Source organism: Ovis aries, chromosome 5, assembly GCF_016772045.2.
Source record: "Ovis aries strain OAR_USU_Benz2616 breed Rambouillet chromosome 5, ARS-UI_Ramb_v3.0, whole genome shotgun sequence".
NCBI classification, from domain to species: Eukaryota; Metazoa; Chordata; class Mammalia; order Artiodactyla; family Bovidae; genus Ovis; species Ovis aries.
In genome coordinates this window covers 4,671,075-4,698,034 of record NC_056058.1, presented here as the reverse complement: position 1 = coordinate 4,698,034, position 26,960 = coordinate 4,671,075, and the positions used below count along the sequence as shown (strand labels likewise).

The 26,960-nt window shown below is 51.8% G+C and overlaps 1 protein-coding gene across 2 annotated transcripts; it reads right to left on the bottom strand.

The window, feature by feature from the left end:
• LSM4 (LSM4 homolog, U6 small nuclear RNA and mRNA degradation associated) lies at positions 1–26,740 on the bottom strand. Of its 2 annotated transcripts, none has more exons than XM_027969412.3 (5): positions 12,074–26,740; positions 7,785–7,826; positions 5,155–5,253; positions 2,452–2,635; positions 1–636 (listed from the first exon to the last, which is right to left on the bottom strand). In XM_027969412.3, exons 1-5 carry the CDS (start codon positions 12,074–12,076, stop codon positions 545–547), a joined length of 420 nt encoding a protein of 139 aa, XP_027825213.1. In that variant the 5' UTR covers positions 12,077–26,740; the 3' UTR covers positions 1–544. The 2 variants fall into 2 exon arrangements, with proteins under 2 accessions (XP_027825213.1, XP_027825214.1); XM_027969413.2 differs by having other exon boundaries at positions 26,540–26,740.
• Between the last annotated feature and the right edge of the window lie 220 nt (positions 26,741–26,960).

Sequence of the window (26,960 nt, the reverse complement as noted above, 5' to 3'; positions counted from 1 at the left end):
TTTGTAGTTGTATTTGTTTTTATTTTTCTAAGACAAAGAGGGAGAGAAGAAGGGACGGAATAGGGCCCAGCATCATCCCCCAGAACAGCTTCTGAGGCATACGTTTGCCTGGATCCATTTCGAAAAGGCAGTTTCAGGGTCCGTGTTTCAGGAGACCCTCCAGGCTATCAATCTCAGTGCAAACAGCTGAAAATAAAAACCTCCCGTCTGTTTACCACACAGAATGCAAAACAAACCTGTTTGGAAAATGCCTGCCCTTAAAACAAGAGTGAGGGCTTTAACGATGCATTAAACACAGAATCTTCCAGGAATCCAGTTGGCTGCGGCTTCACAAAACCAGAAGCACAGAATTAACATTTCCAACCATAGAACTGCTGGCTAACAAAAAAAGAGGAGGACCACCAGAGGACAGGCAGGGGGTCCTCCCCGACCCCTGCCTCTTCTTTTTGTTCTGAACAGTCATAAACTGGAGACCAGGAATGCAGCCTCAGGGTGGGAGCAGGTGCTCGGCGCGGCAGCTCAGTCTCGGGAATGGAGGGGCGGCTCACTGTTTGCCCGCCTGTCTGCCTGGCTTCTTTTCTGGTTGACCTCTGCCAGTCCCAGGGATCCCACCTCGGCCCCGGCCACCGAACACACCTGTGAGACAGGAGGGGGGGTTCAGTAGAGCCAGGCTGGGAGGGTCACTGTGGGCAAGGACCAGGAACTGGAACCCTTAGACTATAGCCAAGTCGTTGAACCCCTCTGAGCCTCAGCTTTCACCTCTGTAAAGTGGGGGCAGTGACTGTACCGTCGGTGGGAAGAGCAGGTTGAAAATCTGAGATGGAGTGTCTGACCAGGGCTGGGCAGGGGTATTGCTCCACAACATTCTCAGTGTGACAAGGGATATCAGACCAGGCGCCCCAGGGGTGCGAAGGATGCCAAGAAGGACAGAGGTTGGCATCAAGTCACACTGGGGCTTGCGGGGGCGGCGGCGGGGGGGGGGATATGCTTCCTGGAAGAGAGGGCTGAGGGCCAAGGTGAGGGGGTGGGTAGTCATCAGCAGGACAAAATCAGAAGGGTTTCCAGGAGGAGCTGGGAGTACAAGCTAGGATGAGGCCTGGACTCAGCCCAGGGGTGGAGCAACGATGCTCAGCTCTGTGACTGGGGCTGCACCGGGGGACCCCACCCTGCCTTGCTGAAACAATGGGGTGGGGTGGGGTCTCTGTGTGTCCAGCCCAGAGAAGGGGCGGGGGAGCCTCCTGAGCTCTGACCTCTGCAGCCAGAGGTGGGGCTGTTTCCGAAAGGCATTTTACGTGGAGCACACAGCACTGCTGCTGGGGAAGGTGAATAGCCCAAGGGTGGGTGCAGCCCCTGCCCAGGAAGTCACAGAAGCAGCAGCCTGGCCTTCCAGGGCCCCCTTCCTCCACACGCATACAGGGGACAGGGCCAGGGCTGACAGGGTCTGCCCAGCCTCATCTCTAATGGAGCAAGACCCAGCTTGGGCAAGGGGAGCCTGGTCATGCAGGGGCCCCTATGCAAGCGCCTCTCCCTGTCCTCCCTGCTCCTTCAGGCAGTTTACTCGACAGCGATGGCACCCTGGGTGGGCAGCCTAGCCCTGGGGGCAGGTCCTGGGACCTCTGGGGCCCTGCTCACCCCCATCCTAGGTTCTTCTCCACCTGCGGTGCCCTCTTCTCTCTGGCTCCTTTCTGTCACTCAAGCCTCAGCTCAGGGGGGCTCCTATGTCTTTCCTGGCTCTGCATATAAGCCTCCAGGGTGGGTTCCTGGAACCTGGCATACAAGCCCCTCCAGGTGGGTGAGACAGAAGTCGGGTGGGGGAGGGTGGGGCCCACAGCTGGCCTCTGGGCTGCGGCTCTAGCTGACTGCACGTTTAGTTTTATGCAAGATTTATGATTTCAGGGTGGTGCGGGGTGATCTACCCAAAAGGCGTGACCTTGGTTTTGTCTAAAGGAGTCACAGCAGGGAAGGGTCCCAGGCTGGGCACCACGGGGATCTTCTCCGCAGGGGGGAATCTGAGCCTCCCCGAGGTGCCCAGAGCACCTGCCAGGAAACACAGGTGGGGCTCAAGTCCCAGGTCTGTGTGGGTGCTGGGTTAGTCTGCTGGGCGGCATCTGGAGCTGAGGGAGCACCAAGAGCCACTGCGGGGAGGAGGGCCCATGTTGTGAGGATGGGCGCGGCCAGCACTGACCACTAGGGCTTAGCTGGGCTCCTGGGGTGGGGGACACGGGGCATGCAGGTGGCAACCAGCAGCACCAACTGTTCCACAGAAGAGCCCCGTGAGTCACAGCCCCCCAGTGCCATGGAGGAGGGGCGCAGAGCCAGGCCCTCGGCAACATGACGCCACCAGCGGAGAATGCCAGCACTGGGCCAGGCCAGATGCCGCGCGCGGCAGTCACGCTCCAGCGGGGAGGCCCCGGCTGCCTGCCAGGGGAGAGGGCGGAGAGAAGGGCCTACCTCGCCCGGCGCCCCCCATCCCGCGGCCCTTCTGCTGCTTCTGCTGCTGCAGGCCACCGCGGCCACGGCCCTTGGCCACCACCTCCTCCTTGACCATGTCGATGATCTCGTCAGGGATGCGCAGGTACTTGATGGTGCTGCCGCGGATGTAGCACTCGGGCATCCGCCAGAATTTGTCCCCGTCCTGCAACAGGGGGTACGTGTCAGAGCCGTGGGGAGGAACGTGTAGGCAGCCGGGCAGCATCCATCCACTCAGGCTCCCTGTGCCTGGCGTCGCCCCCGCAGGGTACGAGGCCCCTCCTTCTGCACAGGACGTGGGAGGGCCGCCCTCCAGCAGGCTCTCTCCAGACCCTTGGCAGCCCTTCACACACGAGGGCGGGCAGGGCAGGGCCTCGTGAGCAGCCTGTGCCCTCAGCCTGTCCTCTGGTGGGGGATGCCATCCAAAGCCTGGAGAGGCGCGAGGCTGCCTCACAGGCCAGGTGCTGCCACAGCTCAGCTCCTCCCCCTTCTGCTCCCCGTCTCCCCGAGCTCTCCTGGAGTCCGCTCCACGCACTGTGACTCAGTCATTCACACAAGTGTCTCGTGGCAGGGTCTGAGCTGGCCATGGGACACAGGTGAGCAGGACACAGACCCTGGGTGGTGGGTGAAGAGGGCCAGGAGAGGGTGGGGAGGCAGGTTTGGGGCCAGCCGGGGCAGCATCCAGTGATGCCAGTTTACAGGGGAGCTAATGGAAGCTCGAGAGACAAGGGGACTTGTACAGCTGTAGACTCTTGAGCAACACCGACCTTGACGTTTTCAGGATGCTGTCTCCCCCCAACTCTCAAACACCCTGTGACCAGCACAAGGCCTCACCCCACCCTCCTGCTGCCCTTGGGCAGGAGCCCGGGATCTCATCCATCAGATTGCTTCTCCTGCCCCACCCCTGCTGCCCCAAGCCAACCCCTCCCCCACACCCCTAGAAATCAGACCAAGACATCTCCCTGCTTAGATCCCAATCAGGGCCCCGTTGGCCAAGGATGAGGTCCAACTCTCTCAGTGTGGCTCCAGAGGGCCTGAGATCCAGCCCCACTCTGGCTGCCCTCTCTCAGCATTCGATGTGCCTTCCAGATGGAACATTCTGGAACACACGCAGTGGGCTTCTGGCCTCCCGCATTTTGCACACGCTGTTTCCTCCTGTTCATGTCTGGCTAACTGCAGCCCTCAACAGGCCTCGCTTACAGCCTCCTTGAAGCCCCCAGTCCTCCTGAATGACATCAGCAGTGCCTGGACCACTTGGCGCAGCCCAGTGCAGGCGCTCGGCGGGGACAAGTGGAATATCTGAGGGCCAGCTCTTCCCAGGAACATACATAAGAGCCCCCGACCCATACAGGAGCCCCAAGAGGCCTCAGAGCATTCTTTTCCCAGAAAGGGTAGGCGAGCAGCCAAGTCTGTGGGGATGCAGAGTACAGCCAGGCAGGACGATGATTCTGTGGAAGCTCAGGGCTGGGACCGGGGCGGCCTTTCAGCGTGAGGCATTTCCCCAGCCAAGGGCAGGCCAGCCCAGCGCACTCCCTGGGGGAACCAGGCTTACACGCTTTCCATGGGGGCAGCTCATGCCTCCAGACGCTTGCTCTCCTGCATACTCTCAGCCTCTGGGGTCTCTGGATCCGGCTGCCCCCGGGGAGAAGGGGCTGCTGTCACCTGCTTACAGGTGAGGAGGCCTGATGGCTGCACAGATTGGTTCCTCACACCCAGTTTCTCCTCCCAACTGCTGGGTCCTGAGGGGAACCCTCCAGGGGGAGCCATGTGTCCAGGCTTGGCCGTGGAGGCAGGACTGACCTTGGCCCCAAGACCCAGTGATTGGCTCCATGTCCTCAAAGTGGACAGAACCCGTTGGCCGTGTGCAGAAGGACACGTGCCCAGCTGTGCACCATGGCGCCATGTGCTACAGCCACAATGGAAATCCCCAGCCACCTGCCACCTGGAGTTTGGTCCCAGGAAATAAGCCACAGAGCTGAGCAGCTGAGGGGGAGGGGGGGTGGTCCCCCCTCCCCTGTGTGTCTTCGAGGACAAGAGTGGCTGCCTCGTGCTCTGCTGAATGCTGGCGGGGCGAGCCCTGGGGGTACCCTGTCCTTGGCTCAAGACAGCCCGGGCCTCCCAGCAGGTTCTTCCCCGTAACATGGGGGGCTACCTTGGGCAGGTGATGGAGACGGGAATCAAGGGGAAAGGAAAGCGCTAACTAGCAGAACCCAGTGCAGGCAGGTGGAGGGAGTCTGCCCTGGAGGCCACCCCCTTCCTGTAGAGAACGGCGCAAGTCCTTCCTGGTCAGGAGTGGGGTTGGGGTTGGGGGGTGGAGGAGCAGCTCAGTGCCTGCTGGGCAGCAACCACAGGTGCAAAGTCCAGGGCACCAGAGACTTGGAGCCTTGTGCCTCTGCCCAGCTCCACATCCAGCCCGGTGCCTCGGGCCCTGGCCCTCCACAAAGCCCTGCCCCTGGCAGGATGACCTGCAGTAGAGGCTGAGGTGTGGGCTGTCCCACTCCTCCCAGAAGTCCAGGCAGAGGGCTTGTACCGGACCTGGAAGTGGGAAGGCCGAGGCTCTGGAAGGTCATCCCAGGTCCCAGTGCGTGACCCTGGCCACAGAGCCTCCACTCAAGACACCCACCAGACCAGTACCACCTGAAGGCCCCCGGATGGGGGTACAGGCTGAGGGCACAGGGTACTCACCCTGGACGTGCAGATCACCTCACGCAGGTTGATGTTCATCCAGTTGTCACAGCTCACCAGGTGCCCGTTGTATGTCTCCCCGTTTTTGAGCTCCACCAGCTGGAGAGAAACGGGCCCCACATCAGGCACAGGCCCCGAGGAAGGGCAGACCTACCCCGAGGAGCAGGTCGCCACCATCGGGCCTGGTCAGACATGGCCTTGGCTCCTCTTGGGACCCAGTGGGCACAGCGCACGGTGCCCAGGCCCCCAGGGGCCCATCTTGCAGGAGATGTGCTCTGCTTTTTCAGTACACTTTGCTGGGCATTGTACACTTTCTATGATGAAACCGTTTTCCTGTGTGTGGAAGAAATGAACAACACCCAGACATCTTTAAAAGAACGAGTAAAGTTAGGGTAAGAGGGTGGCCAGGTGCCCAGTGATGCCACATGTGTGATCTATGGTGGTCTGGAGATAGTCTTTCATTGCAGGAATTACTTGCCTGTCTTGATGTGTTTCGGGAAAAGCACCTCATTCAGAAGACATGCTTTTGCTAGGAAAAGCCTGTCTTAAAAAAAATATCAACTGAGAGAACAAACTTATGGTTACCAGCGGGGATGGGGGCGAGGAGGGATAGTTAAGGAGTTTGGAATTGACATGTAGACACAACTATATTTAAAGTGAATAACCAGGAACCTGCAGTATAGCGCTGGGAGCTCAGCTCAATGCTGTGTGATGACCGAGACGGATGGGAAGGGGGTGGGGTGGGACGAGGTCCAAGAGGGAGGGGATATATACACATATTGCTGATTCACTTCATGGTAGAGCAGAAACTAACAGAGCACTGTAAACCAATTCTACTCCAAAAGCAAACAAAAAACTGAGCAAGGATCTACTCTAGAGTACAGGGAATTCTTTGCTCGATATTATATAACAACCTAAATGGGAAAAGAATTTTTCAAATAACAGGTACCTGTGTATACATAACTGAATCACTTTGCTGGATACCTGAAACTAACAAAGTGCTGTGGATCAACCATACTTCAGTATAAAATAAAAATTTTAAAAATAATCAACTCTTGGGGCTGGAGAGGCACTGGGCTGCCCAGACACCACCTCTGCACCATTCTGTGGGCTGAGCCTGAGCACTGGCACAATGCCGGGTGCTGGCACGATGAGCGCCAGCGGCAGCCCAGCCCATGCCCGTGACTTCCTGCTCAAGTTCCTGCTGGTGGGTGACCAGTGACAGGGGCAAGGGTGAGACCCTGGCAGGCCTGTAGGACAGCTCAGCTGAGTCCCCGGATGGCCACCGGCAGTCATCACGTGCTCTCCCCTGCCTTCCATGGTGCTGTCGACATTTTACAGCTACTCTGCCTGTTTCCCTTGGCAACCACTTTAAGGTTTAAACATGATTTAGAAAGTCATCACTTTCCAGTTTGAAAAAATTGGAAAAAAAAAAAAAAGAAAAGAAAAGGAATCAACTCAGCTATCTGCCCAAGAGAAATGAAGGCATACATCCATGGAAAAATGTGCACACGAATGTTCCCGGCAGCTCAAACTCTCAGTAGCCAAAAAGCAGAAAGAACCCAAATGTCCGTCATCAGGAACAAATGGATGTGTGTTAGTTGCTCAGTCGTGTCTGACTCTGTGACCCCATGAACTGTAGCCTGCAAGGCTCCTCTGTCCACCACAGTCTCCAGGCAAGAATACTGGAGTGGGCTGCCATTCCCTTCTCCAGAGGATCTTCCCGACCCAGGGATCAAACTCTGGTCTCCTACACTGCAGGCAGATTCTTTACCATCTGAACTATCAGGGAAGCCACCAGGACAAATGGATAAAGTGTCATATATCTACACAATGGAATAGCACCTGGCCATAAGGAACAGAGGGCTGACACACGTTATAAAGTGGACAAACCCTGAGAACATCATGCTGAGGGAGAGAAGCCAGACATGAAAGGCCACATGTTGCGTGATCCCGTGTATGGGAAATGTCCACAACAGGCAAATCCAGAGACAGAAGGCAGAGCAGTGGCTGCCAGGTGCTGGGGGAGGGGGCTGCGGGGTGGCTGCTAATGGGGACTGGGCCACCTTTTAGGGTGACAGGAGTACTCTGCAATGACACAGAGGTGGCGGCTGCACAGCACTGCAAACGTGCTGCGCGTCCCTAAACTGTCCGCCTTGAAAAGGCTGAACTGCATGGTCGTGTGAATAACATCCGAATTTAAAAAAGGAAAGACAACAGAACATATTGACAGATATCACACTCTATCACAAAGGAACAAAAGCAGATTAGGAAATGTGTATTGCATGAACCCACCCAGATTTTAAAAATTCATTCATGCCTACACACACGTTAAAAGTCAAAACGTGTAAATACCGAAGAAAAAATTGTTGGGAAGGTTAACGAAGAGGGGATTCCACTTCCTCCGAATCTCTAGTATTTGACACTTTTAATAAGTACGTATGACTTGGAGCAGGAGCGGAAATGACACAGGCCCTGGCGTGCGGGAGGGAGGAGAGGACAAGCTGCTGCTTCGCGGACAGGCAGGAGGCGGGCTTGTCTGGAGGCACCTCGCCCTGTGCCCAGTGTCCGTTCCTGTGCTGAGGCTGGGCCCTGCTGAAAGGCACCACTCCAGAGTGGCACATACTCACCATTGGGTGATTCTGAGCCGTTTTCAGCAGCGACAAGGGAAGCTGAAAGGCAAACAAAAGCGCATGACTTGTCTGGCTCATCAGCACAGTGGACTCGGCCTCTAGGCAGGGCTAGCATACCCCTCAACAGAAACACAGCCTCTGAACTCTGCCAACCCCAGGCCACATATCCGCCTCCCAGGTTAGCACTGAGGTCTAGAAAAAATCTCATTTCAGCAATTCTGCAGCTGGGGAGACCCCAGCCTGGAGAAGGACGTTAGATCTTTGTCCTCCCAGCCTTTTGACCCTCCCCTGAAGTCCTTCAATAAAATGGTTTGATCTCTCCCCTGATAATCTCAGCAGCAGCTGCCCTCTGGTGTTGGGGCTGATCATTCTGGGTATTTCTCTGTAGCTCATGCCTGACAGGACCAGGCATAGCCCTCCAGGTTTATCAACAGCATCATGGCACATGGGTCCTGCTCCTGCTTACGTGTTTTGCTCTGATGATGTTTCAGAGATACGTCCAGGTTAACACATGCAGTTCTAGCTAAGCCTTTCATTTTCAGTATGGTAGATGGTTATCCTCACACCCACTTTACAGGTGAGGATGAGCTTAGAGACTGAGGAACCTGCCCAGCACCAGAGACCTAGTGAGAGATGGAGCATGGCTCGACCCTGTCAGAAGCCAGCTCATGCTGGGCCCACACCTTGGGGGGCAGCCCTGACTGTCCCCTGGCAGAGTGATCTATCAGGCTCAACTGGCCTCTTGATCTAAAGAGGTGACATCTGAGCTGGGTATTCAAGAGGAATTTACCAGGTGAGAGGAAGAAACATTTCAGAACAAGTCTGTGGTTACTGGAAGGGACAGCAGATAAACGATGGGATTTAAAAACTCACCCAGGTAAGGTAAACTTTCAAGATAGTTCTGTTTCCTTCATTACTGAATTTCTTTTTCATAAAAAAAAACCCATATAGTGTTAACTGGGGTGGGGGTGGGAATCAGTTTTCATTTTTGTAACACAAATCTTGAGCCTTACCCTGGGGCCTGTCTCTGGGCCTCCAGAAGGGTGACTCAAGGGGCAGTGCTTGGGTTCAGAGTCCAATGGCAACCTATCCAGTATAGGCAGGTGAAAGTTCTAGAGCAAGGGCCCCACCAGACAGGAAATTACCTCAGGGAAAACCGTACCATGCCCCAGTAACTGGGGAACTCTAAGTTGGCCTGACCCCCAGGAGCTCTTTGCTGGGGAGTCCCAGCCTACCCTCAGGCTCTATCTAATAGGGGGTAGCTGTTTCTCCAGGTGGTGGGGACTGTGAGCCTCTCTGTCAGGAGGCCACAAATGGCCCTCAATCTCCAGAGGAAGGCTCCCTGTGGAAGGGCTTGGAGGGAGGGGAATTCCACATCCCACGGGCCTTCCCTACAAGCCACCCAGGGGAGGTCCAGTGGCAGCAGGAAGCTAGGCCCAGGCCCACTTCCTGCACAGGCTTCCTGGAAGGGCAAGATAAGGAGGAAGAAGGGGCCACGTGGAAAGGAGGTGGTTGTTCCCAGAAGGGCGCGTAGGTGGCCAACCTGCCCTCTGCTCTGGAATGAATCTGTGCGAGGCTGCCCGAGTGCGGTGAGCCAGAGGCTGACACGCGTGCAGCAGCCACACACCCAGGGTATTTACAGCGGCAAAGCCTCGCACTCTTCCTGGGCAAGCCTGTTCTCTTGTTCTCTTGTGTCCACAATGGGAATCTGCACCGGGGCACACCGAGATCCTCCTCCCAGATCACCAGGTTAGCCCTGGAAGGTGAGAATGAAGATGGACTCTGAGAGGTTGGAGGGGGTCGGAACAGTCCAATCAAGGAGCCTCTACATGAGACACCAGCGGCTAGAGCAGGAGGAACCTGCCTAGGGCCACAGAGCAAGGTCCTGGTAAAGCTGGGGAGAGGGGGCTGATGCCTGTCAGCAGGGAACCCACAGATGTCCCTTTATGGCACACAGAGCCTCTAAGCTGGTCCCTCTCAGGCTGCCACCAGTACCAGCTACCAGTAGCACAGACCTGCAGGACCCACAGCCTCCACAGCCGCTGCTGGCAGTGTGCCCTCGGAGGATGGCTGCGACACAGATGTGACCAGCACCCGCTCCCTAGGCAGCCCACAGAGCCAGACCTGATCCAGCTCCAGCAAACTGGCCCACTCTGTGCCTCACACACCGCGCCTGGTGCTGCTGGCAGCCTTTGTTCTGAGGCTCCCTCTGCCTGGGGTGCCCTGCCCCCAGCTGGTGACTGTGCCCTCAGCCAGGTCCTCGTTATAACCCTGTCGAGGGAAGAAAGGAGGTTTCCACCTGGGTCACCCTCTGCTGCTGCTATTACAGGACACAGCCAGTCTCTAATTAACTTGTTTATTTATGATGTCTCCCTGGCTAGACTGGAAACGCCAAACCTCCTGCTAGACTGGAAAATTCGGAGGGTGTAGACTTTGTCCAGCACTGAACACCCGGTCAGGCACACGAGAAGGTCTCAGTAAATATTTGCTGAACAAATACAGCACACACCACCCGCTGGAGGCACGTGGGGCGGGGGGATTCCTGCTCCACCCCACAAAGAAAGGAGAGCTTAGGTAGGGAGAGGTGGAGCTGGGACAGCCCAGGGCCTGGAGCCACGGTCACATCTCACCATCTTCTACAACCCCAAACTGTGCTGAAGACAGGGGTGAGGGGAAGGGGAGGATCCTGAGGAACCTGAAAGCCAAGGGGAAGGGATAGCAGCACGGGTGGGGGATGGAAGATGCTTGAAGGTGCCAGGGAGACAGGAGAGGGCTGAACACTCAGTTCTGGGGGAGACAGGGTCCTCTGGAGTCAGGGAAAAAAGGTTGAGGAAAGAAAGGCCTTTCTCAGAACGCCTGGGCCCTGGTCCTCAGGCCTAGATCTAACAGTGCCCTGAGGCTCCTAATTCAGGAATTTGTTGCAGACCACCTACTCCTTCACCCAGACCTCTGCTTCCGGCCCTGCAGGGACCACAGGGAAAAAGCCCTGTCAACGGCCTCAACACTCCCCAGAAGGGAGGAACCGGCTGAACGAGCCTGTCCTTCACGCAGGCACTACTCTAGGCTCTGGGACGCCTAAGAGAATAAAAAGCAAAAATCCTGTCTCCACAGAGCTTAACACATGGATTTTTCCAGTTTTGCTCATTCCCTGAGACCAACTGTACCCTTGAGCAGAGAGGAACCTGCTCCCTTCTCTCCAGCCTTACACTGACCAGGAGAAATTTAATGAGCCCTCACGGTTGGCTCAGAGAAATGTGCAGCGACCACCTCAGAGCAACCTGGGTGCTGACAGGCCAAGTACTCTCTCAGGAAGACCTCGGCTCTCAATTCCATTGTGGGGCCACAGTTTTTCTGTCATACACTGGGCGGGGCGGGGGGACGTGCACTCTCTGGTTTAGATCTATAACTTGTCCACAACTTGTGAATAGCATGCCTTTGGAGAGGTTTCCTGTCAGGGTCTCAGTTTTTCCTTCTGTGAACTGGGAGGACAGTTAGCCCATTTTGGCTCAAAATGACCCCTCTCCCTCTGAACCGCATCCTGTGTGACCCTGAGAAAAGCAAACCCATCTCTGGATGTTTTTCAGCCTGAAAAGGAGAGGCACGGGAGATTGTGCAGCTAGCATCCTAAGGGCCTTGTGTTCAGTAACTAAGTCGGTCCGACTCTTGCAATCCCATGGACTGTATTCCGCCAGACCCACGTGCTCACGAGATTTCTCTGGCAAGATACTGCCATTTCCTTCTCCAGGCGATCTTCCTGACCCCGGGATGGAACTCGCGTCTCCTACACTGACACGCAGGTTCTTTACCACGGAGCCACGAGGGAAGCCCTCTAAGGACCTTACAAGCTCTGAAATTACCCAAGTTGGCTTAATCTGAGAACGCACAACGGGTCTCTACTTCCTGGCGCTCTAACTTTACATTCTACGAGGTCAGACTGGGTCTGATCACTCGGAGTCACTTCTCTAACTGAGAAGTCATGCTGTTTCATTCACTGGGATTCTGGGAGGGGTGGGGGGGTTCCCCTTCCTCTCAGACCTCATTTCTCCCATACAAAAAATGAGAAGACTGCGGCTAGATTGCTACACTATTACACGTTCGTCCAGTCCTCTATTCCCCTGAGACCGACGTGCCAGGTGTCTTAAGAACCCCCTGCATTCTCCGGTCTGTTTCCCCAGCTCCGAGCGGGTGGCAGGACTCGAGGCCCGGATGACACACTCGCTCTGCATCGCCCCTGCCCCAGCACCCGCCCCGAGGGCCCTTGGCGGCCGGCTCCCCCGTCGCCTCACCATGGTGTCGGTAGGGACCGGCCTCCCCGGCCACTTCCGCCACCGCCGCCGCCGCTCACGTTCCCGCCGGGAGCCGCCGCTGCGCGCCACTAGGCTGAAATAGAGTGGCAGCGACGCGAGCCAGTCAGAGCGGGGCTCGTGGGAAGGATAACCAATCCACTCAGAGCAAGGCGGGGCCTACTAAACTCGAGGGGCGGGCCGGGCCGTGTTCTCACCAGTGAAATAAGGACCAGAGTCGTAAAGTGCCGTAGTTGAGTGCTGCAAAAGGGGGCGGAACAGTATGTGCCCGAGCAGGAGGCTTTGTGGGTAAAGGCGCTTGCGCAGGTCAAACGCTCGAGGATCTCATCGGCTCCACGCTGTGGGCAAAGTCGGTTATTACTTCCAATTTCCTTAAGAAATGGAGGCTCTTCGGTTATTATCGGTTATTATCGGAATGTGCTTAATGTCTGCCTTCTCGCCCCTTTTCTGGTTCTCATTATTGTTGTTCAATCGCTCAGTGAGTCGGACGCTGTGACCCCCATGGACTGCAGCACACCAGGCATCCTTGCCCTTCATTGTCTCCTGGAGTTTGGTCAAACTCCTGGCCATCGAGTCGGTGATGCCATTCAACGATCTCATCCTCTGTCATCCCCTTCTCCTGCCTTCAGTCTTTCCCAGCATCAGGGTTTTCTCCAGTGAGTCGGCTCTCGCATCAGGTGCCCAGTGTATTGAAGTTGAAGCTTCAGTATCAGTCTTTCAAACGAATACTCAGGGTTGAGGATTGACTGCTTTGATCTCTCTGCTGTCCTGCTGCTGCTAAGTCACTTCAGTCGTGTCCACCTCTGTGCGACCCCATAGACGGCAGCCCACCAGGCTCCCCCGTCGCTGTGATTCTCCAGGCAAGAACACTGGAGTGGGTTGCCATTTCCTTCTCCAATGCGTGAAAGTGAAGTCGCTCAGTCGTGTGCGACCCTCAGCGATCCCATGGACTACAGCCCACCAGGCTCCTCCATCCATGGAATTTTCCAGGCAAGAGTACTGGAGTGGGGTGCCATTGCTTTCTCCGTTTTGCTGTCCAAGGGGCTCTAAATAGTCTTCTCCAGCACCACAGTTCAAAAGCATCAATTCTTCCGGCGCTCAGCCTTCTTCATGGTTTAATCCTCATATCTGTACATAACTACTGGAAAAACCATAGCTTAGACTATACGGGCTTATGTCGGCAAAGTGAAGTCTCTGTTTTTTAATACTCTCTCTGGGTTCGTCATAGCTTTTCTTCCAAGGAGCAAGTGCCTTTTAATTTCATGACTACAGTCACCATCTCTTTGGTAGGTTGGAATCCTGGCTTTGTCCCTCGGAGCCTTAGTTCACCTCCCTTTAAAATGGGCGTAATGAGTGCTGTAGAAGGTTGCAGTGAGGAGGACATGAGGTAAGCCATGGGAAAGCACACAGAACAGTGTCTGCTTGATATATTCAGATGTGCAATATTTATTGAGCACCTACTATGGGCCTGCTCTGGGAAACACAAAGTGAATAAACCAGACGAAACTCCTGGCCCTCCCAAGGCTTAGGAGGGGTGACAGCTGGTAAACAAGACAAATTGGCAAATGTATTCATTCCCTTGGGCTGCCACAACAGAGCAATCAAACTGGGTGGCTTTAAACCACAGAACTTGATCCAGAGGTCTGAACTCAAGGTGTGGGCAGGATTGGTTTCTTCTCAAGGATCTGAGGGACAGTTCATCCCAAGCCTCTCCTCCAGCAATCCAGCAATCCTTGTAGTTCTTGGTTATAAACATGTCACTCCAGTCTCTGCCTGTCATCACATAGCTTTTCTCTTTCCTCTTCTTTTCTTATGAGGACACTCCTTTCTCTTATTGTGTGCTGTGCGTGCTAAGTTGCTTCAGTTGTGTCTGAGTCTTTGCCACCCTATGGACTGTAGCCCTCCAGGCTCCTCAGTCCATGGGATTCTCCAGGCAAGAATACTGGAGTGGGTTGCCATGTCCTCCTCCAGGGGATCTTCCCGACCCAGGGAATTGAACCTGCGTCTCTTATGTCTCCTGCATTGGCAGGTGGGTTCTTTACCACTGGCGCCACCTGGGAAGCCTGCCCACCCTAAATCCAGGATAAATTTCACCTTGAGATCTTGATTAAATCTGCAAAGAATGTATTTCAAATAAGGTCATATTCACAGATATGGGGACTAGAACTTATCTATGTTATTTAAAATATGTTAGAATGTATCTTTTTAGGGCCAATACTCAACCCACTACATCAAGTATGAGCTATGATGCCTTTGAACACTAACATTTATGTGAATAGTTCACATCTCCTAGGTGACCGTGCATATACTTTCACACACTCCTAAATTTCCAAGAGAGATCCAGCTGGGTGGCCACTGAGTGTTCCTTTCTCTGTGTTGGCTTCCACGCTTGCCTTGGCTCAGGTTTGTAAATGAGACATAGGTGTCCTCCTCCAGGACTACCCTTTTCCTGGCCTCCTTAGTGTCATCATCGGCCTGAGAGATTTTTCCTTTCTTTTTTTGGCAGCGTTGCATGGCTTGTGGAATCTTAGCTTCCCAATCAGAATTTGAACCCAGACCCTGGCAGTGAAAACGTCAGATCCTAACCACTGGACTACCAGGGAATTCCCAAGAGCCCAGAGCCAAGCTCTTCCAGCTGAAAAGACCCGATGCCTCTCAGAGCTGGCTTAGGGAACCCCTGATGCTCGGCTTCTCAATAAGAGATTCCCCTGCATCAGGTCTCAGAGACCGGGGCAGAAGAGGATGAGAACTGCCCCGCCACATCCCACCAGGCAGGGCACTAGAATCTCCCCTCCAGGACCTAGTGAGGGGAGACGGTCTGGGGGTCAGTTTTGTTATGAAGGGACTGAGTAGCTCAGGCTTGTTCCGCCCTCTTTCTTCTCGCTAAAAACAAAAATACAGATTTCCCTTCATTCGTGATAGCGTGGTGGTTGTTTAGTCGCTGAGTCGTGTCCGACCCTTTTGCAACCCCGTGGGCTGTAGCCCGCCAGGCTTCTCTGTCCATGGGATTTCCCAGGCAAGAATACTGGAGTGGGTTGCCATTTCCTTCTCCAGGGGATCTTCCTTATCCAGGGATTGAACCCAGGTCTCCTTCATTGGCAGGTGGGTTCTTTACCACTGAGCCTGCAGGGAAGCCTTGTGATGGGGTTATGTCCCAATAAACCCATGGTAAGTTGAAAATGTAATAAATTGAAAATACATTTAATACATTTAGCCTACTAAATGTCGTAGCTTAGTTTAGCCTAGCCTATTTTAAACGTGCTCAGAACACTCAAACCTACAGTTGAGCAAAATCATGAAACACAAACCTATTGGATAATAGTGTTAAATACCTTATATAATGTATTGAATACTGTACTGAAAGTTAACAAAAAGTCAGTGTATCAGTTGTTTACTGCTGTAACCCCATGACTGACTGGGAGCTGAGGCTCATTGCCAGCTGTCCAGAATCACAAGAGAGCATCTTACCACATATCACTATTCCAGGAAAAGATCAAAATTCAAAGTTTGGTTTCTCCTGAATGATTGCTTGCCCACATCATGAAGCTGAAAAATCTGAAGTCAAACTATCACAAGTTGGGGACTGTCTATGATCATCTCTGCCAACCAGGGTTACTGTGTGGAGTGATCAAATGTGAAACTCGTATAAAGACTGAAGCAGCAGATAGCCCTGGACCCACGGTTGTCTTTCGTGTCTTTGTTTGGGGTCTTCCCTCCCTCAGAAGCTGACCCTGAAATGAGAACTCAAGGGTACATAGAGTACTCAAGGGATGACCCTAGGAAGTCCCCACTGGGGATGGAGAACTGAGACACGGAGGGAAGGACCCCTGTAGTGGACGCCAATGAGCAGATGACAGTGGGCACCTGAGGGTTAGTCCAGCTGTGGACCTTAGGGAGACAACATAAGAGCTTGTGTCTCAAAGCGGTCCCACCCAGGTCAGGGCAGTGTTTATTTTCCTCTCTATCATGGGCTGGGGGATGATCCCAGGGGTGCTGGTGAGGTCTGGGAAGTGTTTAGCAGGCAACAGTGATATGCCAACTGGGTTAGAGGGATCAGCATGACCAGCCAAGCTGTGTTTGGCAAGGGTAAAGGCCACTTTGATGTAAACAACAGAAACTGGGGCACATGATGTGCTCCAACGTCAACATGGTGCTGGCAGAAAATTGCACGGTCATGCACCTCTTCCTGCCTTTCTAGATCTTTCTATGTGCAGTCTTTCTCCTTTTGCGCAATTGATAAACTCCTATTCATCCTTGGAAACTCTGCTTGGGTGACCCCTTGTGGCAGACTATGGTTACTACAGTTTTGCTCAGCTCTTTGAAGAGCTGAAAGAGTGAAGTTGCTCAGTCGTGTCCGACTCTTTGTGACCCCATGGACGGTAGCCTACCAGACTTCTCCCTCCATGGGATTCTCTAGGCAAGAATACTGGAGTGGGTTTGCCATTTCCTTCTCCAGGGGATCTTCCCGACCCAGGGATCGAACCCAGGTCTCCCGCATTCCAGGCAGATGGTTTAACTTCTGAGCCACCAGGGAAGCCCTGTGCTGGGCAATTAGAATTCAATCGTAAAGGAAATCAGTCAGTCAGTCCTTAAGGAAATCAACACTGAATATTCATTGGAAGGACTGATGCTGAAGCTGAAGCTCCAATACTTTGGCCACCTGTTGCAAAGAGCCGGCTCACTGGGAAAGACCCTGATGTTAGGAAAGACAGGGCAGGAGAAGAGGGGAATGACAGGAGATGAGATGGTTGGATGACATCACTGACTCAATGGACTTGAGTGTGAGCAAACTCCAGGAGAGAGTGAAGGACAGGGAAGCCTGGTGTGCTGCAGTCCATGAGGTCACTAAGAGTCAGGCACGACTTAGCAACTGAACACCACCACTAAATCAGTTCTCTGTCCACCTGGGCAAAGTGATTGATCGGTTTAATAGGAGCAAGTGACCAACCAAGGCCAGTTAGACTCTCCCTTGAAAGGGATACTGAGGGCTAGAAGGGAGAAAAGCACTTTCTACAGAGGTTTTTGAAAGTGCAATAGTGAAAGCCCAGGGCTATTACAACTGATCTTCCGGAAGCAGCTCTCTACTAACATACACAAGAACTTCTCTGTGGAAAAGAGGCATGTTTTCAGCTCCTGGATCCAGCTGTACCTGAAGTCATAGGTCTGCTTTCTACATTTATGAATACAAGTAGTTGTCCTTTGTTGCTTAATCCACTTGGAGTTTAGACTCTGTCCCTAGCAATTGGCAAGCCCTCCACTAATACCGTAGCTGCTCTGAATTCTTGAGTGACCGTCCCCCAAATCTAATCATTCCGTTTCTTATACTTTGAACTTCAGTACCTTGTATTGAGTTTCAACCAATACCTGGTTTGGCCCAAGTTGTAACTGCTTGTTTGCACACTTAATCTTTCTCGATCCTGACTTATAGGGACAATGTGAGAGTTCGCATGGGCCACTGTTGGAGGCTGTCAGCACAGGTTTTCCTTCCCCTTTATCACGGACACACGACACAGGTTCAGCCAATTAGAGGTCTTCCCTGGGAAGCTTCTGGACTCGCAGAGCTGGAGTACTGTGAGTCAGGTACAGACATAGCCATCTTCCCACTTTGGCATCTTGGTCCTGGTTAATCCTAGATCCAGCTGCAGCTGAGGCTTCATAAATTGTCATCATTTCCTATCCCTTGAAAATACTCCTCCATTTTCGCGGTCCAGTTTAAATTATATTTCTGACAGTAGAAACCTAGAGAGTGTCTGCTAAACCCATCAAATTAAAAAAGACACACTAGAGACTTCCTCGGTGGTCCAGCGGTTAAGAACCCACCTTTCAATGCAGGGGACAGGGTTTCAGTTGATGGATCTGGGAACTAGGATCCCACATGCAGCAGGGCAGCTAAGCCTGAGCATGCAACCAAGACCCCACGCAGCCAAAAATAAATAGATAATTAATTAAAAAAAAAAGATACACCACCCTCCACTTTAAAAATGAGGAGAGGAGGATTTTAAAACTCAATACTGACAAAGTGAAACTGGTAGACATGCATTTTCTTTTAAGTGCAACAAAATGGCATTGTTTCAAAATCCATAAAAGTGTCACAGCCTGCAACTCAGTAATTCATTTCTGAACACTTACACTAAGGAGGTCTTACAAATGAAGGGAACTGCTCTGTGCCAAGGCCTTGCAGCAATGTCACCAATTTTAAAATAGCAGGAAGAATATAAATATCTAACAACAGTGGACTAGTTTAGGAAGCTATATTTCTTCCACTAGACAGAATATTTTCCATTCATTAAAAAATTATATTTTAATCCTCCCCCACCTTTACCCTGGGGCGGGGGGAGCTGCAGTGGGCTGAATTTAGTGGTTAGATTTTAAACAAGAGAGAAAGGGGAAAATAAAAACCCAACAGTAAAAATACTAGCGACACCCCCTGTAGTGGGTTGAATATGTGGTGTGCATATACTCACGTGCTTGGTCGTGTCCAACTCTGACTTGCTCGCCAGGCTCCTCTGTCCATGGAATCTTCCAGGCAAGAATACTGGAGTGGGTTGCCATTTCCTCCTCCAGGGGATCTTCTCAACCCAGGGGTCAAGCCCATGTCTCCTGCATCGGTAGGTGGATTCTTTACTAAGGGGCCACCTGGGAAGCCAGTGGGGTGAATGGTGGCCCCCTAAACATATGTCCAAGTCCTGACCCCAGTACCAGTGAAAGTGACCTTATTTGAATAAAGAGTCTTTTCAGATGTAATTCAGCTAAGGAGCCTGGGGTCGTCTGGGATTTAGGTTGGAGCTGGAACCCAGTGACTGATGTTCTAAGAAAAGGCAGAGGAAGATTTGAGACGCTGACAGAGAGGACAGAGGTGGAGACTGGAGTGATGCGGCCACAAGCCAAGGGATACCTGGAGCCCCAGAAGAGCGGTGTGACAAAGAAGGGCTCTTCCCCACCTGGAGGAAGCCTCTGGAGGGAATGTGGCCCTGCCAACACCTGGATTTCAGACTTCTGGCCTCCAGGAGTGCAAGAGAATAAACGTGTGTTATTTAAGCCAGAGTTTGTGGTCATTTGATACAGCAATCATGAATCTCATACACCGCCTTCATCAAGTAATTCAGATCATGTCACTGGGACAAGTCGTGCGGAAGTCAGGGATCCCTGATATGGCGAGATGGGAAGGGTGCCTCAACTCTGTGGCTTTCCTCAAACACCCATTCTAATCATGACAAGGACATCAGACAGACCCAGATCGGGGGCAGCGTGAAGGACACCTGGCCTGCCCTCCCCAAGACTTCAAAGGTCATGAGCAACAAGGAAAGCGCAAGGAGCCGTCCCAGCCAGAGGAAACTAAGGAGCTATGAGGACTTAATGGAACAAGGGTCCCTGGCCAGGGTCCTGGGCCAGAGAGAGGACATGAATGGAAGAACTGGGGACATCTGAATAAGGCCAGATGGTTGGTTGACAGCAGCGCGCTGGTGTCGATTTCTTAGTTGTACAAACATTAGAACTGATCATGTAAGCTGTTCCTATTTGGTGACTATGGGTGAAGACATAGGGAACTTTCTGTGTTGTCTTTGCAACTTTTCTATAGATCCGAACTTATTCCACTATTAACAACTTATTTAAGAAGTCACATAGGGGACTTTCCTGGCAGTCTGAACTCCTAATGCAGGGTACACGGGTTCAACCTCTGGTCTGGGGACTAACATCCTGCATGCCGCAGGGTTGGGCCAAAAAGACCAAAAACCAAAACAAAATTTCAAAATCATACGACCAAAACATGGAAGCAATATAAATGTCTATCAACAGATGAATGGATAGAGATGTGATATATTACATATATAAATACATAAATAAAATGGGATATTACTCAGCCATAAAAAGGGCTTCCCTGGTAGCTCAGCCAAAGAATCCACCTGTAATGCAGGAGATCCCAGTTCAATTCCTGGGTTGTGAAGATCTGCTACAGAAAGGATAAGGCTACCCACGCCAGTATTCTTGGGCTTCCCTGGAGGCTCAGCTGTAAAGAATTCGCCTGCAATACGGGATCCCTGGGTTGGGAAGATCCCCTGGAGACAGGAAAGGCTACCCCCTCCAGTATTCTGGCCTGGAGAATTCCACGGACTGTATAGTACATGGGGTCGCAAAGATTTGGACACGACTGAGCGACTTTCACTTTCAGCCATGAAAAAGAATGAAATAAAGCCATTTGTAGCAACATGGATGGATTAGATATTATCATATTAAGTGAAGTAAGGCAGATAAAGACAAATATATCACTTGTATGTAGAATCTAAAAAAAAGATACAGATGAGCTTATTTACAAAACAGAAATAGACTAACAGACATTGAAAACAACTTACGCTTACCAAAGGGGATAGCGGTAGCTGGGGGAAGAGAAGTTTGAGATTAACATATACACACTACTATATAAAAAACAAGCAAACAACAAGGACCTCCCAGATAGCACAGGGAACTATACTCAATATCTTGCAATAACCTATAATGGAAACGAATCTGAAAAAGAATACGTGTCTATGTGTAACTGAATCACTTCACTGTATACCTGAAATAAACACAACCGGTTAATGAAGTATGGTTCATACTTCAGTTTAAAAAGGCACCTGTAACATACATGCTACACATAGGGCAGGTTATGATGTTACGTGGAGACGCACTAGACAGAGTAACTGTGATGAGGAGGAGCTCTTCCACGAGGTTAGGGTCTTTGAGCACAAGCCGCTGGAGCCACCCACTCTCCTTTATGGGGCCTTGCGATAATTGTTACGCTCTCCTCCCCCACAAACCCATATCCGTAGATTGACTTTACCGTGTGCACGTGAGCAGACCCAAGTTTGGTTCATTAACAAAAGCACCCCTTCCATTTGCTAGCCTGAGACCCCTAAAGGACTCACAGGTATCAAGGCCACCTGGAGTAAAAGAAGCATTCACCTTTTTAAACGTGCACATCTACCCAACTGTCCCTCTGCCTAATTTGGTCAAAAGGCCATTCACGTCCCTGAACTGGGCCCAGTCTGCCCTTGACAGAGTCTAAAGAAAGGAGCCCCAAGAAGGAGTCATGGGTCCTTTGGGCTTCCACTCTCTCCCTCCTCCCCCAGGACCACACCCAGCAGCAGCTGGCAACGCGAAGAGTCTTGAAGATGCCAGGGGTAGGTCCAGTCCCAACCCCCCCAACCTGGCTCTGGGTGGCCATGTGTCTCTAATCTCCCGGTGTTGTCACAGTGGGAGCCCACAGGAAAATGCAGCTTCCTTCCCAAGCCAACCTCCAGCGTGGGGGGTTATGTTCTACTTAGCACATTTACTGAGCAGCTACTGCGTGCTGGGCCCTCTGTACAGCAGTGACCAAGTCACACCAGGTCCCCGCCCTCCCAGGCTCACAGTCCAGAGGGAAAGACAGCCTGTAGCTGCATAATTGTATGAACAAGCGTGAAATGACAGTCGTGACACATGTTAAGAGAAATTGGAGATGGTTTCTGGAGGGAGGGCATGTGGAAGACACTGGATAGGCTGTGGGTTTGTTGATCAAGTAAGCAATACACCATACTCATCTTTCCATATTCAAACACACAGACCATTCTACTAAAAAAAACACACTGTGTAGTACAGGGTACTATATTCAATATCTTGTGATAAATCATAATGGAAAGGAATATGAAAAAGAATGTATATGATGTATAACTGAATCATTTTGCTGTAGAGATTAACACAACATTGTCAATCAACTATACTAAAATACATTAAAAAAAAAATATGTTCCACAAAGACACACTGACCACATTTTTATCTATGCTGCTGCTGCTAAGTTGCTTCAGTCGTGTCTGACTCTGTGTGACCCCACAGATGGCAGCCCACTAGGCTCCCCCGTCCCTGGGATTCTCCAGGCAAGAACACTGGAGTGGGTTGCCATTTCCTTCTCCAATGCATGCATGCATGCTAAGTCGCTTCAATCGTGTCCGACTCTATGCGACCCCATGGGCAGCAGCCCACCAAGCTCCTCTGTCCACAGGATTCTCCAGGGAAGAACACTCCTATTACAGACTTTACCTTCCTTCCCAGGACTCACTGGGGCCTTGGCACTCTTTGATCCTTATTTTACAGATGAGGAAACAGGTTTGGAATGTGAAAATAACTCATCCAAGAGTGCACACCATATGAGGAGCCAGGAAGAATTTGAACTCAGGACAGTTTGCTCTAGCTGCTATACTTCTTGCCCTCCGTTCTCTCCCTAAGAAAAATGCATAATAATTTTAAGAGGGACAGTTCTTTTTAGGAACAATTCTTGACAAAAGAACTTTTTTTGTTTGTATGGTGACTCTGTGGCATTTGGGACCTTAGTTTCCAGACCAGGGATGGAACCCACACCCCCTACACTGGAAGTGCAGAGTCTTAAAGTTCCTGAAATGTTTTGTTGTTGTTGTTATTTTTTAAAAACTCTGGGAAATCATATGTGGCACCTGAGTCTCTTGGGCTTTCCAGGTGGTGCGAGAGGTAAAAAACCCACCTGCCGATGCAGGAGACATAGATGTGGGTTTGACCCTGTGTTGGTGAGATCAGCTGGAGTGGAAAATGGCAACCCACTCCAGTATTCATTCTTGGAGAATCCCTTGGAGGGAGGAGCCTGGCAGGCTACCGTCCATGAGGTCACAATGAGTCAGACACAACTGAGCGACTACTATTTGGGGGCTTCCCTGGTGGCTCAGAAGGTAAAGAATCTGCCTGCAATGTGGGAGATTGGCGTTTGATCTCTCGGTCAGGAAGGTCCCCCGGAGAAGGGAATGGCACCCCACTCCAGTATTCTTGCTTGGAGAATTCCATGGACAGAGGAGCCTGGTGGGCTACAGTCCACGGGGTCGCCAAGAGTCAGACATGACTGAGTGACTCCACTTAAAAGGGAAGGGTGTTCTGACACGTGCTACAGCTTGGATGGACCTTGAGGACATCATGTTAAGTGAAATAAGCCAGGCACAGAAGGACAAATACTGTATGATTCTGCTCTTATGAGTTTCCTAGAAGTAGTCAAACTCACAAAGAAAGTAGAATGGCAGGTGCCAGGCACTGGGGGAGGGGCGAATGGGGAGTTGCTTTTTCATGGATACAGTTTCAATTTTGCAAGATGAAAAGAGCTCTGGGCCTTCCCTGGTGTTGCAGTGGGTAAGAATCTGCCTGCCGATGCGGAGGACACAGGTTCAATCCCTGGGAGGATTTCACATGCTGCGAGCAACTAAGCCCGTGCGCCACAACTGCTCAGTCCGTGCGCTGCATGTAACCACTGAACCCACACGCCCAGAGCCCCCGTACCACAGCAAAGAGTAGTCCCACTCACTGCAACCAGAGAAAGCCCAAGCAAAGCGACGAGGACTCAGCGCAGCCGAAAAAGTAAGAGTTCTGAAGACTGGTTGCACGACAATGTGAAGAATGTTCTTTTAAACATTGCTGAAATGTACACTTGAAAAATGGTCAATTTTATGTGTGTTTTACCACAATAATAATATTAAAAAAATCTAGGACTTCCCTGGTGGTCCAGTGGTTAAGACTCACACTTCCATTGCAGGGGGCATGAGTTCAATCCCTGGTCAGGGAACTAAGATTCCATATGCCATGTGGCATGGCCAAAAAAACACAAAATCTAGTGGTGTTTTTCAAAGAAGAGAGTGTCCCTATCATCTTTATTTCTGAGTAGTACAGTTCAGTTGCTCTTTGTGACCCCATGGGCTGTGGCACACCAGGCTTCCCTGTCCATCACTAACTCCCAGAACTTGCTCAAACTCACGTCCATCGAGTCAGTGACACCAGTGGAGGAAACGTGGAGGTGTCTCCCTCCCACCCCCACTTCCACCTCCCCCACATCTTGGTTCCCTCCCCAAAGGCCCCACTGCCATCAGTTTCCTACTCTTCCTTCCTCAGATATTTTCTGCATTTGCAAACAAATCTTTTTTGACATTTGTATTTCATTCCAACAATGCTTCCACACTTAAAAAAAAATCATTATGACTGAATATATATAACACTTAACACTTCAACCATTTTAAAGTGTATCATCCAGTGGTATCAAAGACATTCACCATGTTGCACAACCATGGCCTCTTATCTAGTTTCAGAATGGTTTCATCACCCTCAGAAGAAACCCTGTCCTCATTAGCAGTCACATCCTATCCCCCCTCCCCTAGCTCCTGACAACTACTAATCCACTATCTGCCTCCACGGATTTGCCTGTTCCGGACATTTTCTATACTTAGAATCATACACTATGTGGTCTTTCCTGTCCGACTTCTTTTATTCAGCATGATATTTTCAAGGTTCCTCCAGGCAGTACCATGTGTCCATGCTTCATTTACTACTGAGCAGTATTCCACTGTTGGGAATGATGGAAAGTAAACTTTTTTTAATCTGCTAACGAGCATTTGTTTTATTTTCTCCCTTTTGGTGATCCTGAATTGTACTGTCATGAACATTCAAAAACTTTCACAGTATTTGGACACTTATTTGTAATTATTTTGGGAGCATCCCTAGGAGAATTGCTGGGGCCTTCGGTAACTATGTTTAACCTCTTAAAGAATGGCCAAACTTTTCCACAGTAGCTATGACTTTGCAGGAGTGGCTTTCCAATGTAACCATCTTTTTTTTTTTTAAAAAAAGCTCTCTATCCATCCCCTTCCCTTTACCTAGGGCTCTCACAGGCCCTGCGCTGCTGGCTACACTGTTGTAAGCCAGACTGTGAACTCACAATTTGGCTCTTCCAGCCAACTTTCTTTCACCCCGCTTGTCCCTGAGGACTCAGTTATTCCTGATCCATGTCCCAGCCCCTTCCATGTGTGACTTGGGACAAGCAACTTAGCGGCTCTAGGTTCCTTTTCCTCACTTGCAAAATGGGATAAGAACAGTTCCTCCCTCCGAGGCTTTGTGATATTAAAAACAAACACACACACACACACTAGGGACTTCCCTGGTGGTCCAGTGGCTAAGACCCTGCATTCCCAATGCAGGGGGCCTGTGTTTGATCCTTGGGCAGGGAACTGGATCCCACATGCTGCAACCAAGTGTATGAACGCCACAGCTAAAAATCCTGAATGCCACAACTAAAGGTTCCACATGCCACAGCGAAGGGTGAAGGTCCTGAGTGCCACAACTAAAACCTGGCACAGACAAATATTTTTTTTAAAAGACCTTAAAAAAGAACACTAGTGATATGCTTAAGTGGGCACTGCATCCACTGAACACGAGCTTTCATCCCCAGTCACTCGCGGCAGTAGCTTGTGACTCAGTTTCTCTGATCACCATTGACTCTGGGTGTTAACAGTTTCCCTGTATTACTGCCCCATTGCAATGGGGGGAAAATGACACCCACTGTGGCTTCTCTCTTTCCAAACCCCCAGCTTCTAGCAATGCATGCACTTCATCCCAGACACTTATTACATGTTTGAATGATAAAATCTGATCTTGGTTAAGATTTTAGTTCTGTTCTCTTCTTCCCATTGGCTGAGGTCTCACTCCCAAGCCAGCCCAGGCAAGATCTCAGATTTTCTGAATTCTACCTGAAGCTGCCAGAGACCAAAATAGCCACTAAGTATGTGATCTCGGGCTTGAGTTTACAAACAAGGCTTTGGGCAGTTCAGAGAATGCTGCATTGGGTATTCTGAGGCCTGGGTCAGAGACTGACAGTCCTTGGTCAGCACCCTGGTTAATCCAGGCCAAGGCTGCTTGGAATGAGAGGTCAGTGACCCAACTCCAAGGTCCAGCCCTGTTTCTAAGGATGTGGCCAGAAACTCAGCGTTATTTTTCTGGCTATCTTGGGATGAATTCTGACCTCTGATGAACGTGGACTGGGGACCTACTGTGTGCCAGGCACAAGGCTCTAATGGAGACATGCCCCTACTCTGGAATTTAGGGCAGGAAGTGGGAAATAAATCAGAACAGCAGGGCCCCTAAAGGGATGATTTCTGAATGTGATTGCTGCTCTGAAGAGAGTGGAACAAGGAAATGAGATGGACCTACTAGGGTGGTGGTGAAGTGGGATAGGGATTTCAGCCGAGGTGAGGCGGAAACCTAGGAGGAGTTTATGCTCCAGCTGAGTTCTGAAGGAGAGGCATTTGGTTTCGCAGGAATCTTCAGAACACGTTCCAGGCAGAGGGAACAGCAAGTGCAAAGGCCCTGAGGTTGGGCCCTTGGAGGACTCCTGGGGTTAGAGCAGCAGCTGTGTACTGGAGAAACAAGCAGGGGAAGGCCTGGTCTCTGGGGCCACATCAGCCTCCTTCTCAACGTAGGAGCCTGCTTAGGGCACCACCCAGCTGTGCAGTGTTTTCACTTTATTTCCTTCCCCCCGCCTCAAACTCCTGGCCTGAATGCCGCATATGTAGCCCCAGGAGGCTTCAGTTGAGTGGCTTTCCGAACTATGCCTCAGCTTTCTCTATCAAAGGGACGGGGAAAAAGAGCCTTACTCACAGGGAGATGGAAGGGGGGCTCCGATATAATTCACAGCAAGCGATCTGTGAACATTTGTGGACTAAATGATCAGCTCGTCCCCAAGGCATGACTCAGGGAGTTCGAGAGGCCACAGCCTGCGAAGCGAACCGTCCGAATCCTGCAGGTGGGGAAACAGGTTGGGAACGACGAACAGCCACGCACTTCTCAGCGGAGAGTTATGGACGCGGCGCGCACGCTGCGTCTCGGGCCCGGGCACGCGCACGCTCGGCTGCCCGAACGGGGGCGGGGCCTGGCGGGGGCGGGGCGGGGCCGGGCTCGAGGGCGGGGCGGGGCCGGGCTCGGGGGCGAGGCGGGGCCGGGCTCGGGGGCGGGGCGGGGCCGGGCTCGGGGGCGGGGCGGCGCGGGTCCGAGCCGCGGCAGCTGACTCGCCCGCGCAGAC

Coding starts and splice junctions, on each gene's coding strand:
- LSM4 (XM_027969412.3), bottom strand. Junction 5,254..7,784: donor CGGCTCAGAATCACCCAATG/GTGAGTATGTGC, acceptor GTTTCTCTCCAG/CTGGTGGAGCTCAAAAACGG. Junction 2,636..5,154: donor AGGTGATCTGCACGTCCAGG/GTGAGTACCCTG, acceptor CCCCTGTTGCAG/GACGGGGACAAATTCTGGCG.